General features: G+C 35.6%; 1 protein-coding gene across 3 annotated transcripts in view; it reads right to left on the bottom strand.

Moving 5' to 3' along the window:
* Window positions 1-4,406: 4,406 nt before the first annotated feature.
* CDH10 (cadherin 10) overlaps window positions 4,407-15,257 on the bottom strand; it is a 91,878-nt gene continuing 81,027 nt past the window's right edge. For all 3 annotated transcript variants that reach the window (XM_061346689.1, XM_061346688.1, XM_061346690.1), the window contains exons 9-12: window positions 14,350-14,471; window positions 8,497-8,605; window positions 6,314-6,565; window positions 4,407-5,481 (exon numbers count right to left, since the gene is read on the bottom strand). In XM_061346689.1, coding sequence (XP_061202673.1) covers window positions 4,988-5,481; window positions 6,314-6,565; window positions 8,497-8,605; window positions 14,350-14,471 — 977 coding nt within the window. In that variant the 3' untranslated portion in view covers window positions 4,407-4,987. The remainder of the gene's footprint in view (window positions 5,482-6,313; window positions 6,566-8,496; window positions 8,606-14,349; window positions 14,472-15,257) is intronic.

Here is a 15,257-nt window from a genome sequence, read left to right as displayed (position 1 = left end):
TGTTCATGACGTCTGTAATTTATTACAATGATGACATTCATGAGAGGAGATGCATACTAGAGATGTGCATTTTAATTGAGTCATTCTTTATGTACCATTGTTAAATATACCGAAGTTCCTCCATAAATTAAGGTTTGCCAACACTGTCGTGACTTCCAAAATTTTTCAGGAGTAACTGATTACTTAATTTCTTGGATTTTCTATATTTTTTGTGACTGTACAGCTGAAAGTCACACTACTTTGTCATCCTATAATCTGTTTGGAACATAAAATATACTTTCTAGATATAACAGTTGGCTTTCCTTTAACCTTTTAATGACTATTACACACTTAGAACGTGTTCTCTTTCCCCAAAAGGGACAGACAGAAGAGAAGCTTGCTGAAAGTTTCCACACACAGTACCTAAACATGGGTGTGAGTATATTTAGAAAATATTTGTCTTCTAATGTTTAATCAATAATGAAATTACAGTTTTGCAAGCATTAATAGAAATGCTCATTAGTTTTTTTGCCAAGTTCAAAATATATCTGATGCCTGGTTCGTAGACAAAAATCAAAGAAAGAGTATTTGTCATATATCTTTTCAGAGAGTTTTTTATTTTTCATTGTTTATTGAGGTTGACATCAACTTAAAGACAATGAAATTTTCTCAGAAGTTAAATGTTTGTTTTGAAATATTTAAAAAAAGTTCACATTCAGAAAAAAAACAGTTTAAAAATTGTATTTTTATTTAATAGTTATTACATCCCTTTAAAATGAAAACAAAATTAAAAAAAAAATTATCTCCGACTTCTTGTATTTATTGATTCCCTTGTTGTTATTACTGTATTTCACATCTTCATTTATGTGAAATGTGTCTTTTCAGCCAGTTGCAGCATATTCAAATAGAGTTTGAATAAGCCTCTAAAAAAACTGGGGTGGCAATAGAGAAGTCCACTGTTGGAAAAAATTGTATTCACATGTCTCCTTATATTTGCTATTGTGTCATTTTGTTTACTGTTTAGATAATGGTTTTGAACATAATAGATTAAGACTGTTATGAACAAGATAAATTGTTTTAGCTTGAAGATCTATCTGCTCATCTTGCTGTAAACAGATTAGTTGGTGATTTCTGTGCTGTTTACGTGAGTTTTATAGTGATAACACCATGTTTGAAGGCTTCTGAGAACTCTGATAATCAGATCTCAAGTTCACTCATTTGACAAAAGTGAGGCAGCCTAAACTCTTTATTTGATATGCTTGTATCAGATATGCTATCAACTAGCTTCCTAAGAAGTTCATTCATTTGTATTTTGGTTAGTGATAGGCCAAAAGAAAATAGTTACTTTTTCCTAAAGTTTGGATAAACCTAGAGCATCATCACAAAATTTATTTATGTTAGAATAAAGGCAAATCAGTCTGAAACAAACTGCAGCAGTGATTGGATTAGTTTCCATTGTTCACGATTAGCATAATGAGCAGCTCTGTAGCCCTTAACAGATATTTTTGTAGCTACTCCAGTTACATAGTTACCGCTATGAAGTATCATTATTTTTGTTGTTAAGATTTTGTATATGCCTCCTTTGACAAAATTCTTTCTTGGGGAAAAAAGAAATAAATAAAATATTTGCAAATAGATTCTAAGAACGCTAACAATGTAGGGGGTCCAGCTGCAATAGTTTTGATATGTTTCTGAGTTTGTAAGGCCTGTCTTGTAAGTCATTTGTAGGTTCCACCTGAAATGCAATATTAACGTATTTTCTCATTATTTGGTGTGGTCTTGTAGTATTTTTGTCATGAGAAAGCATAGAAAAGTCATTCAGACTAAACAGCACTAGAGTCTGGTTTACTGAACGTTGCTGCATTTTGTTCAGTTTCATAGAATTTCACGTGGCAGGGTTTAGCGGGTACTACTTGGGAAGCAGGTGTCCTATTTTACATTTTCTCCAATTTGAACTGTCTGGGAGTTTTACTTTCCAATTCCTTACTATTGAAAGGGTTCTAAGGAAGACATTGAGAGAGTGTCATTGATTCCTTCCTTCTACCTTTCCATGACATCTGATCCTTATGACTTTTATCTTTTAATATATGGCCTTACATTTGACTAAGATGTTGTGACTCATCTCTATCATGTAAAAGCATGAAGAACATTGCGGACTATTCTGTGACTGTATGCAATATTAAGAACTGGACTCAGTTGCTTAAAAGATCTAGTTCCTAAAATAAATTAGATATAAGAATGAATTATGACTTCCTGAATGTTTTTTTGTGATTTGTCTGCACAGCTGACTGCATATTTCTATGCCCACTTTCACTAGACTGAGGTATTTGCACAGTAAAAAGCTATATATTAGGACAATGAAATGATATTTGCACAGTAACATGTATGTATGGTGCTGAAATTTATGTTTTTTCCTTTTCCTAAAACATACTGGGAAATAAAATTCCAAGAATCTGGCAAGGGGCAAAACCAAATTTTCATTTATACTATTTATATAATGATTTTATTTTTATGTTTATATGTTGTTACATAGTTTCACAATATATAATACTATTTTTTTGAATAATGCATTCAGGATTAAATTTTAAATACTAGGTTCAGATTGTGCTGAATGCTTACTTCCTTAAAAGTAGTGATAGATAAATATTCCACAGTTATTCAAAAAGAAGTACTGTAATGCAAATCAAAATGGTAGTCTTATTTGACATTTGCTGATAAGTTTATCAGCATATCAGGAGATGTGTGCATTTGTTTCTTTCTTTCTGGAAACAAAACAGAGATTCTTACTGAGTTATATTTCAATGTGTTTGCTGGACTTGCTTAACCAAAATCTTGTTATAAACAAAGAGGTAAATCCTGGGTTTTAAAATAATTTCAAAATAGGCTGTATTACAGTGTGTTTTATCTTCTGTCCTAATACATACCCAGTTAAATACGTAGCATGTCAATTGTCTCAGTGTTACTGCAGGTAGCAAACACTATCGGAAGTGTGCCTTTTGGCTATTCATGTATTTAATAGACAAATTTTCTTCATTTGTTTCTATTACATGCTGTTGAAAGACAAATGGAGATTAGGAAGGAAGAAAGAATTAGGTCCCTTTCACTAGATAATCGTAGAGAAGATCAGCTGCTTGTATGGCCTGTAAGAGTTTTACAAAGCTTTGTAATGCTGATTATCTGTTTTTTAATATTCTCGGAATTATTTTCTATTCAAGTATATAAAAATTCCTTGGTTAATGAAAGCATTATTGAGTGAAATCAAGAAAAATCCATAATCTTCATAGGTTTTTAATAGATCAAATAGTTTAACTTGATATCAAGTTAATAAAAGTTTGGTGTCCACTGCACCAAAATAGCTTTCATAATGGCACTTCATTCAGCTTTCAACTTCATTGGATTTAATCACTCCATTAAGGAGAAGAAATATCTCATCAAATAAGAATGCAGCATTGAATTTTTGGAGGGACTAATATGTTTTCAGTATATGTCGATTTTATGCTAGTAAGAAGTTAAGAGAGACAGAGAAAGGATGATCCTCTAGATACACTTCTTCCATAATAGATAAGTAAATAAGACCGCATACCATCCTGCTTTTCCTCTGAAATTATTTCATCTCAGCAATGTTTCAGAAATGCTGTCCTTGTTTACCAAATAGATTTGCATAATATAAAGATTGAAAGAAAGAAGAGACATCTTCAAATGTCTTAGGATACCTATTTTGTTTTGTGATAGCTAAAGTATGATTTTTGCTACAGTTGGTTAGTTAGTCCAGTTTCTTTTCAGTAGACTTTTCCAAGCTATCAGAAAAGTCAGTAAATTGGGGTGGGGGGTGTGAGTGTGTGTATTTTTTCTGACATTGTCAGCCTTCAGCCTGATGGCTTTAAACGAGGTTAGTTTACCCTCAGATGGCTGACAAACAACGCATGGTATTTTGTCATCAAATGATTTGTCTTTGGGAAAGGCTAGTGCATAAAAATGTTTAAGTATCTTTTTTAGATTGTATCCATTGAAGTTACAGATCACCTCTGGTGATACAATATGATTCAAAATAGAGAACTATAGAACAAAGAAATTCAGTATTTTAGATGAATTTTCTGTGTTTGGGTGGACTACGTGTACCAGCATGTCTTTACAATAAGGTAACTCCAGTTGAGACAATTTCTTTCATCTTTCTAGAACAGAATATCATTAGTTCAGCTCAAAAATAAAATAAAATTTCCTTTAAAATGGCAAGTGTAGAACTTTTGAGCAAGCAAATAGGTCTGAAACTTGGTCCTCCTCCAGTGAACACAAGCACTTCAGATTGTTTTAAATGTATGGAGAATACTGCAGCATACAAGTACTGTTGGTTATGCTGTCATTGGAGAAATTTCATGTTCTCTTCAAGCCTGGAATTCATGGCCAGAACAGGCAGGCAAGCATCAACATAGTTGTAAAAACTGGTTTATTTCTTAAAAATAAATACAAAAATATAAATATAAAACATTGGCAGATAGAATTTGATGAAATGAAGTTGCACAAACTTTTTTCTTTAAACCAGCTGCATATTACACTTATTAACACCACATGTACATTTTGTTTTAATTTTAATGTACAGAACATGACATACTGGGTTTTTTCTTCTTTGCCGTCTTAAAAGCTGCACTTGCAAGGATAGGACATGTACCTAACAGAAGCGGCTTGTACATGAGGTTGCTGAAGGGATTATCACCCTGTTCAAATTTCTGAAGGTAAGACATTACTTATTTTACTTACTAAAATGAACAACACTGAATTCCATAGCTTTGGCTCTTGGAAGGTGGTTAAATAAAATGCTGTATATATTCCAAGTGGCATCCTACTAGAAAGAATGAATGACATTAATGGACAAATTTTAAAGAAATTTTAAAAGGAAAACATTGTGCTGAGTGGCAGGAAAATATTCCTGAATATTAAATACTGTTGAGTGCAGAAGGTGTCTGTAAAATTACTTCCACTCAAAGGAAAAAAAAAAGTAGCCTACTGTAGGTTAAGAAGTGTCTTTATCACTTTCTCCTCCACCATACATTTCAGCTAGCTTATTAAATCGAGGGCCCCATTCTCGCAGGTAATCATAGTTTTGGTCTCCTTCAGTAGTAGCCGACTCTAAGGAGCTCAAGGATTCAGCTATTGAATCATTCCCTTCATAGGCATAGGTTGCAAGCGAGTCATACGGTGGAGCAGAAGGATCAGTATCATGCTCTTTTAGCCTTTGGTTAATGAAATCTCGGACATCTGTATTATCTGGTGCTGAAGGAGTCCTCCGTGGTATAAATAATGTTTCAGGGATAATGTCTCGTCGAAGCTTCTTATCCTCGATAGCTGCAGGATTCCTCAGTGTACCAATATCAAAGGCTTGGGTGTCTTCCTCTCCACCGCCTTCATCATTATAACTCACAATGTTGTCTCTGATGTCCTCTTTAGAGAGGATCAAAGGCTCCTTCTTTCGTTGCCTCTTCAGAGCAGCAAACAGCACCACAATAACTTAGAGAGAAACAAAGAATGGGTAAAGATCTCTCTAACAGTTTCTTAGTAGCAAATCCACTGGGTACAAGAGCTATATTTCACCACTTCATTTCTGTCTAATAAATGGATAAACACATCTATCTGTATTATGGTAGCACATTTAAGTCTATATCAAAAATTGCTATTTTGCACACACGTCGTGCGCTCTGTTTCACACAACCATAAGCTTGTCTACATGTTCCTTCTGTAACTTCAATGAGTTTTAAAATAGCCAGGACTATTCTGAAGATCTTTTCCCCTTTTATTAATCTCAAAGTATACTGTTAAAAACTGCTCTGAGATGAATTATACATCATTATGTGATATTCTAAAACCCACAAAATGGATGTTTTACAAAATATATTATTTTTTTTTACTACAGCTGGATAGGCAGTGCTTTAATCTAGTAAAAATATTATTTACAGGCATCTTCTGTTTGAAATACATACTGCATGCTGACTTCATATAATTATTTAAATAAAAAAGAGATATTACCTCAAAAAATATTAAAATGAAAGACACGAATTTTGATTATGCTATTCCTTTTGTCTGATCATTTTTGGACAACTAGATGAAAGAACAACAATGAGCTTCTGGTTTCGCACTGATAGTTTTAACAGTCTGGAACTGGAATTCTTATTTACAATGCCCAATTCACAGACAAACACTGTTGATTCTTTTTTCTTCAAGTTGCAATTAAATTCTTCTTACAAAATCCACGATCATTAATTTTCCCAACCTGCAGTTCTGTAAAATGAATCGGGCCTGAAGCATCTGTTCACAGAAGGAAGGATGCCTTTTTTTTTCTTACCTAGCAGGATAATAATGCAGAGGAGAATGGCAACCAGTGCCCCTGTGCTGAGTCCAGCAGGGAGAAGCAAGGCCTCAGCATTGCAAGACTGCATGTTCCCCCGGCTGTCGCAGGCACACACTCGAATGGTCAGCGTGCCAGTGCTGCTCTGGATTGGGTAGTCGTTGTCTGATATCACCACTGGTAGAAGGTAAGTACTTATTTCGTGTCGACTAAAGCCATTCCTTCTTGTCAAAATTCTGGCAGTGTTATCTAGATTGATTGAAATATACTGTTGTAGAGTATATGAATATAAAATGCATATTTACAGTACATTCAAACCATCATATTTTACACAATTGGTACCATTTTGAAACTGTTCCTGATATCATAGTGATATCTCTTTTTCCTAACAACATCCCCACTTGATCAGAAAGCTACTTATAACTTTATATGTACATCTGGCCTGCTCCTCTGTGCCTCTGTGCCAGCTTTGAGGGTGATTTGAAAAGAGGATTTCTCAAAGCTTAAAATGTTTTATATATTAATGCATCCAGTGCAGGACACAGTTCCAGTTCAGGGCTGAATTCCTGAAATTAAGTGGCCAACTGAGAAAAAGTAACCTTCCATTTCACACTGTTCAACATGAACTCTGTTCTGAAAGATTATTTCTATGGATCTTCTCTGACAACACCCATAGGAATGCTAGCTTGCAAACTCAGTATGAGATTTTCCACACCAAAACACTTTCAACATACTGTAGAACAACGAATTATGTACCTTAGCACGTGGAGCATATTTTTGGGGGTAAAAATTGTTTTAGGAATTCAGAAAATGTGAAAGACGGTAAGTATTCCTGCACCATTTTGAGAAGTGAATTAACTGATCTCTATCTGCAGCAGACAAATCTTAATTGCATGTAGTATAATACTTCAGTATCAAAAGCTGTTCACTGAGGGGCCAGAAATCAGGAAAGGAAGAGAAGGAATGAACAAAAGGGAGAGACTATTTCTTCTAGGGCCACAACACTGGAGTGTGAGCCAGCACCTTAACTGTTAACTTTTTTTGTCCAAAAGAGAGAAAATACATATTATCTTAATTAGAAGGAAGAATTAATTTTCATCATACTTGTGGATCTCTTGAGGTAAGTCATTAGCTACCTTGCCAGCCAACTTCAGGCTGTATTAAAGCAATCCATGTGCAAAAAGAATTACAGATAGGAAAGAAATAGCTAGGTCTGCACCTCTATACACTCAGGACCTAGGCATCTTTATTTAAAATGTGTTTTGGTTTTTTTTTTTCCCCTAGTTTCTACAGTGTGAAGCACAAAGTTTTCCTTTACTGCATATTTCATTGGTTTGGGGTATTTGTTTTCAGTCAACATCAAAAACTGTGTCTGATATCTTTAAATTACTGTTCTTGGGGATTTTAGAAAGTACCCAAACTATTTTGATCCTTCACTTTCCCTGCTGCTAGACTTTTTTTTCTGCTGTTGTTTGCAGCCTGTTATTTCCTGAAATCTTCATTAGGAATAGAGTACTGCTTCTACTGCCTTTATGCCTTTAACACATATGAAGCCCAATACCATGTCCTCCCTCATTTATTTCCTCTGTAATCTACAGCCCTCTCGGTCATACTGATAATGAAGGACAAAATGGGTGCATAGTTCCACTCCCCCAACAGAACCTTCTGAAAATTTTCTCTGATAAAGAAAGATTGACAAAGGATGAAAAGAAAAGACAAAGTGGCTATGTGCTCAGAACCATTATTTTCATTAATGGTCACAAAGAAGAAGAACAGAAGACTGGGGTAATCAGAACTATGCAACAGAAGGCTGAAGAGAAAAACCTGAACTTACCAGCTGAAGCCGTTTTTGAAATTTTTTTGAATCCTTTGGTCAAGCATTTCATCTGGCTCTTCACACCAAACCAAGACTTTTACTGATTTTCTTTATAGCTTCTTTTATCACATTTTTGCCATGCTAATTTTTGCCATGTTAATTTCTGCCTCCCTTACACAGATAAAAACATAGAAATGTACACATCCCAAACCACAGACTTTCACACAGAATTATTATTATTGCTAGCAGCAGCCTTAACAGCTTTTCCATATATTGACAGATATCAAAAGCAGTTACCCATTCCAGGAATGTATGCCAGAGAGTAAAAATAAAACTCTTTCTGTGAAACAGGCATGAATTTTACCTTCATTATCCTGAACAGTGAAGTTAGGGTTAACAGCAGCTAAACTGAAGAAAAATTTTTGTCCACCAAGAGGGTCATCTTTGTCTACTGCGCTTATGGTCTGAATAAGCTGCAGGGGGAAAAAGGGAGCAAACAAACAACAAAAAGCCCAACTACAACTAGGTTTTTGACACAGCTGTATGATTAAGAAGACTTGAAGTGTTAGACAACTTCATATTCAGGCTATACACATATTGACTTAACACTTAATCTGTAGGTCTTATTAACTGAACAAATGTTGAACAAGTGTATATAAAATCAAGATTTTTCTATTTATTAGTATACCAAAAATACCCCACCCAGTAAGATTCCTGAGAAGAAAAATGCCAGCTGGATTATATACATTTCAACTCTTGTAAAACATTGTAGTGGACTCTACAGTTGCACCACCTCAGAGTGGAATGAAATTCTGATGTTACAATTCTCAGAGTAAGATGGATCAGGTCAGATCAATACTTGGACTGATTGCTTTCTGCAATGACTACAAAAAAGTTTGGGTATTCAGGGGGAGGTAATGGCAAGTCCTTTACCAGCACGTATCTGTTAGGGTGCGCATGTATGTGTGTATGTAGAACATGTGTGTGTGTTTTCACTGAAGTTTCTATCAAAATGTCCTTTCCCAAACAAAATGCATTGTTTTACATATTTATTGCTTTATTTCAGAGTGGTTTATTTTAATACCATAGCAATAAAAACTGTATCTATGGATGAATTTTTATACAAGCAGGCCTGAATATTCAGTTATGTTCCTAAGTTTAACTTGTAAAAAATAGGTTGACCTTTAGCATAGATAATTTTTATTATTAATTTCTAATCCATTATTTTAAGTTGCTGTGTTTTGTCAAGCATGGAATTACGTCCGATTTTTGACACTACTTATTCCCTGTGTCATACTTGTTAAACCCTGTTTGTTTTTACTCTTCCAGTTCTTCCAAATGCAGCCACTTCTCTTAGTATCACAGCTTTTGTCAGGGCTGATCATCTTTAACATCAGTAATTGCAGTGTACTCCTGTTTGCCTTAAAAATGCATTATTAACTCCCAACTTCTTTCTGTGCATCCAGAATACACCAAAAAATTTCTTCATGAGGCAAGAGCTGGATTTCTTTTAATACAGCAGCTTGCTTGCTTTCTCAACTGGAGTTTTTTGTCTTTCTCTAAATTTGTTTTCTCATATAAAAAATCTAATAACATAGTTAACGAAAAAAATCCTAGATAATACAAGCAAAGAATACTACCTGGTTTTAAGTAAAGAACCTTTTAACTCTTCAGTGAGCAATTAGCAAATAAATATTTAGGTGGTTTTGCAAAATTAAGTCAAGAAAACATTTTACTTCCATTTTACTTCGTAACTGAAGACCATGAATGCAGTCAGTGAAAATCAACTCTTCCACTTCTGAGTGTCCATACAATTTAAAAGGAGCATGTAGAATTTTTTTCGTAGCCTAAAATCTTTCACAATTTACAGGGATTGTTCACCTAGTATGGCACTGCCAACCAGTATCCCTTATCAGAACAACAGACAGCAAGAAAAGAACTCGTATTAATTCTTCCATCCCTCGCTTGTAGCAATTAAAGTGCTTTGGGAACTTGTCTGTTCGAATAATGATCATGTTTAACCTTATGAAATAATTCTGAGGCAAATTCAGCTAACTTGCTTGCACTGGGGATTAAAAAAGCTTGTGTTTTTTTGTTGCAAGCATCATTTAAATATGAAAATGTAAGGATAATTAAAAAATGCCAGCAAACATTTGGCTAATAGTGTCAGTTTATTTGCTGATACATTTAATTAAAAGGCAAAGTTTTAAGGATGATCTTACTGAAAACGTTTAGATACATTGTGACATTTACAGCACCTCTAAATTGTAAAATACATCACAAACAAAAGCATTATTTGCTTTGCTATTCCCAATTAGAACCTAAACTTCTAAAATGTAAATATATTTTGCAAATGAGGATATTACTGGAATTTCGCACTGGAAGTGCATTGCTAGCTCCTTTTCAAATAAGGCCACATACACATTCCAATAGAGCAAGTACTCGTATGTTTGAGTATGGGAAGTTCTCCTTGTAGTGTCACTGGTGCACTCAAGTTCCTCCTGTATGTCATCACAAGGAACATACTATTCACCAGATTGGGATCTCAGTGTTGTTGAAGTTTATATGGAGTTGGCCTTTGGTCTTTGGAGTGAGCAGCACCTTTCTGTTAACCTTTTGAAGCACTGCATGGTCACTTGTGCACTTTCAAGGCCTGTAGATGAAGCAGGCTTCAGACAACACATACAAACACAACATACAAATGAGCAAGAGGGAAAGCAGATTCCTCTTGCATTGCTGAGGAATAATAAAAGTAGAGATGTAGTCAATTATATAGGTTATTTTGCTGATTTTTTTGCTAGCCTACTCCATCTTTCTTGAAGACAATTACAGCAGCATCACAGATTTGGGTATCCTAAGGTATATTTGACTTCCTGACAGTTGAGCAAAAAGGAGTTATCACAGCTTCTGTTTAAGAGAAGGTTGAGGTCTGGAATCTGGATTTTTCTTACTTTTTTTTTTTGTTTGTTTAGGTTTTTTTGTTTGTTTGTTTGTTTTCAAAACAGCTCTGTTTTACTTATTTCCTCCACTCTCCTTTATTTCACTGCTTCTGATCAAAATGAAAGAGACAATGAGCACCCCATTGTGGTACAGGAAATGCAGACAGTAAACTCTGCCTTAAAGGTCGTCTACAACACAGTGTTAGAGTAGGCCAAAGTGATGAACAGCCAAAGGGAAGTAAAGAAAACTAATCAGTTTCCCATTTAAACATCACGATATACTTGGATTAGGTGCAGTCGCCCATGTGCTGTCAGCACCATTAACACTGAGGCTCTGCCCGGGCGTGCCCTGTACGCAGTGGCCGGAGCTGCCCGGTGCCGCACACAGCCGGTCCCAGCCGGCTCCAAGGGCCCCACCGCAGGGCAGAGCTGAGCCTCTCAGCCACGGGCGGGCACCTCGGGGAAAGCCTGGGTAAGGAAGGGCAAACGGTGCCCGGCAGCCAGGGCTGAGGGAAAACGGGTGAGAAACAGCCCTGCGAGGGCAGAGCGGGAGGAGGGCAGGAGGGACTCCGGGCCCCCGGCAGAGATGCCCCTGCAGCCCCGGTGGGGCGGGGGTTTCCCTGCAGCTCTGGAGAGGACCACATGCTGCAGATTTATCCTGAAGGACTGCAGCCTATGGGGAATACCCACAGTGGAGTTGGGAAAAGTGTGAGGAGGACAAGTGGCAGAGGAGGTTGCGGATTCAGCAGCTGTTGTCTTTTTCTCTTGGTCGAGCGGGTGGGTGGCCACCTAGCTGCTGTTCAAGGTCAACTCATGCCTTCTTTTTCTTTTGGCAGGGGATTTGCAAAGGGAGAAGAAAGGGCTCACCTTCTGACCATTACTATAGTGAAAATGAGTATGTGGAAAAAACATACTCAGCTTCCATGTACAGTCTCTCTAAAGCAGGACTGAATTCTGTTTTCTATACTGATTCCTGTCTTTTACCTTAAAGGATCTTTGAAGTTGGCTGCTGAGCTGCCACACGTGTGGCAGCTGGAAGCTGACAATACCCAGTGGGAATCCATCTGCCCAGATGCCAAGATCCTAACTCTTTTCACCTAGGGGTGGAGGACAGCTGACCTTATTTGTGTACAGGGCTATAGCAGTCCAGGAATTTCTCTCCTTTCTTCCCCCCAGCTCCTACTGAGTCAGCCTTGTACAGTTCCCATGAATGTCTGTGTCCCTTTATGCCACCACACCAAGAGTGTTCTCTTTTTGGGGGGAGTCAAAAGAACAAGCACCATTAAAATGACACACGTCTATATATTGTACTGTGTATCTATATATGTATATATATGTGTGCATATCCTATATATACTTCTATACAAATTAACTAAATGGAAATTTCAAGCAAAAATGAAACGGGAAAACTATAATACTCAGTAAAATGTTTGTCAGTAGGAGACAGGAAATATTTAAATGAATACCACAGAATTCATGAATGGTGAAATATAATAGTTTCAGTGAGCTAACAGAAGATTTCAATTTGTTCATAGATCAAACATAATTATGAAAAGGTGAAAGGAAAAAAAGTTAGCATAAATGTGGGAGGAATCAAACTTAGAGCACCATGTTCAGTATGGATTGGTTAGATTCAGTCTCAGGACAGCCTGAATTCCAGAATAACAAGTCTAATTTATGATCTGCCAGTAAGCAATAATTACATTCAAATGGACTATTCATGTTATGTTGCATTGCAATTCTTTCTTTTCCTGTGGATTTTTTTTTTTAATCACTTGCAACTTAGATTTTCTTTAGTAAAAAAAAAGTTTATAGGCCTTTTAGTAAACTTGGCACATTTTCCTGATAAAGGAGACACTGCTGAGGTCTGTAACAATTTGAATAAACATTTATGGATACATAAAACTTACCCAGCTTTTCATTTTAGCCTTAAATGATTAGTGAGCATTATTTCAACTTTTTAACTGACAGCTTTTTCTGAATGCAAACAGAAAACCAGTGGAATGCAAAAATAACTTTTATATTCTAAATTATACTGATCTGGATATTCTGGATAGCTCAGAAAAATTAGAGTTCCTCAAAACATGTTTATATGATAATATAATTGTTCTAGTGAACATTTCCTGTTCCCTCTACAGTCAGTCACCTGGACAGAGTAAGATTTGCGGATTAATGCATTTATTTCTTTTACCCAGAATTCTTTTCATGAAACTGGAAGAGGAAAATTCACTGCTTTTAATTTTCCAGTTCTTAATCCATATTGAAGATTATTAAATGTTATTTTAGAATTTATAGAAGACACTGCAACTGTCAAAAGTTCTATATGTTTAGCCAGTGATTTCTGTTCACCTAACAGCTTGAATTCACTTTTAGCTGTCATGTCAGACAAATGCCCTTGCTTAGTACCATTATATATCTTATGCTTTATAAATTTGGGCCTGTTCTAATTTCCATCTGTTATTACTTTAGCAAGAATAGCAACCTGAATGTAAAATTTGTAATACAATCTGAATGCCACACCTGTAGGATTTAGACAATTAAGATAATCTGGCACTTCTCCCACATTCTGTTCAGAGGTGCTGAAATGATTGCACTGAGGTTCTACTGCTGCCATTTTAAAGGATTTATTATTGGCTGACTGTACTCTTGGACATGCGGTGCTGTAATAAAAGTTTTTTAACAGTTCTAATAAGCAGCTGCCTATTAGGAGCTAGATAATAATCAGTTCAGACATTACATTTGGATTGAAGTACACATTCTGTACCCTCTAAGAGGCAAAACAAAATATTATGTTACCAGTTCAAAAAAATTTCACTAGCTTTTGGTGCTATAATAAAAGATGACTAACACAAAAAAAAAACCAAAAAAACGGTGTGACAGATGTAAATATATGTAATCATCATCAGCATGGATTGAAATATATCTGAAATATGTTATTTGATTTTTTTTTAAATATAGATTAAACATTTTGTAGTTACATGCAACATCTTACTTGGTGAAGATAATAGCAAAACTAATTATGACCATGTCTCCTGGATATACCTAGTGAGGATTTAACAGTAGTATAGGGTTAGGTAAAGGAAAGTGGTAATTCACACACAGATGCTGTTGTAATATGTTGATATTTCACTCTATGTTTCACCTACAGAGCTACTTTACTTTCATTTTTAACATTTCAAAAGCTATTTTGGACATGATTCTTCCCAGGTGACAGACATGATCTACAATTAAGTGCCATAGTAAAACTAGAAAATGGGAAGTGTTTATCAAAGGCATACCTGTCCAGCTCTCGCATTTTCACAGACAAAAGTATCATAGAATACTGCAAACTGTGGGGCATTGTCATTAACATCCAAAATTCTTACATAGACAGGAACACGAGTAGCATCTTTGGGGTTGTCTGACAGAAGAGAAAAAAAAAGAGTTTATTTTCCTACTAAATATGTTCTGGTTTCTTACAGATTTCATGAGCAATAGTCATAGAATCATAGAACAGTTAGGGTTGGAAAGGATCTTAAGATCATCCAGTTCCAACACGCCCTGCTATGGGCAGGGAAGTCATGCAAGATTAGGAATGAAACAGGTCAAAATTTAGCATATAAACTGATATCAGATAAGAATCAGACCTCCTGAAAAATAAGATGTTTTGTTTAGGGTAAAAAGTAAATTAAAAGTATTGGTATTCAGTGAGCAATTAAGATTTCTACATGAAAACAGGGACTGCAATTTTTAATGATCTATGCAAACGTAGTATATGAAAAGTATGCCCACTACTGTAATGACAAATTTAGTTATTTGGTAGGCTCAAGAGTATTATTCTGCTCTAAGGTTTTTATTTTAAAATTGTTTGTGATTTGTTTTACACAGAAAAGATGTTACTGACTTTGAGCATTGTGCTGGTTTTGGCTGAGGCAGAGTTCACTTAAACCACAACATGCACATATGTTTTGAAAATTTTTCAAGCCTGATTTTCCTTTCTTGTGCTTTAGTAAGGGGGAGAAATTCCATCAAAGCCATTGAAAGCATTCCCCAGATAATGTGGCAACAAATTGATTAGAACCAGAGTTTTTATGTTTAAATTACCATAAAAAATGTGAATGTAAATTTTCAGACCTTAGGTTAAGAAACAAGAATAGTAACTTCCCCTCTTGCCAAATGCCAAACCCTTATTATTACTTAAATGAAT

This window comes from Neopsephotus bourkii, unplaced genomic scaffold, assembly GCF_033783945.1.
Source record: "Neopsephotus bourkii isolate Nb327-2 ecotype Australia unplaced genomic scaffold, CSIRO-AGI_Nbou_v1 NB_272, whole genome shotgun sequence".
NCBI classification, from domain to species: domain Eukaryota; kingdom Metazoa; phylum Chordata; class Aves; order Psittaciformes; family Psittacidae; genus Neopsephotus; species Neopsephotus bourkii.
Note: the sequence above shows the minus strand (reverse complement) of the source record. Positions and strands in the feature narration are given on the sequence as shown.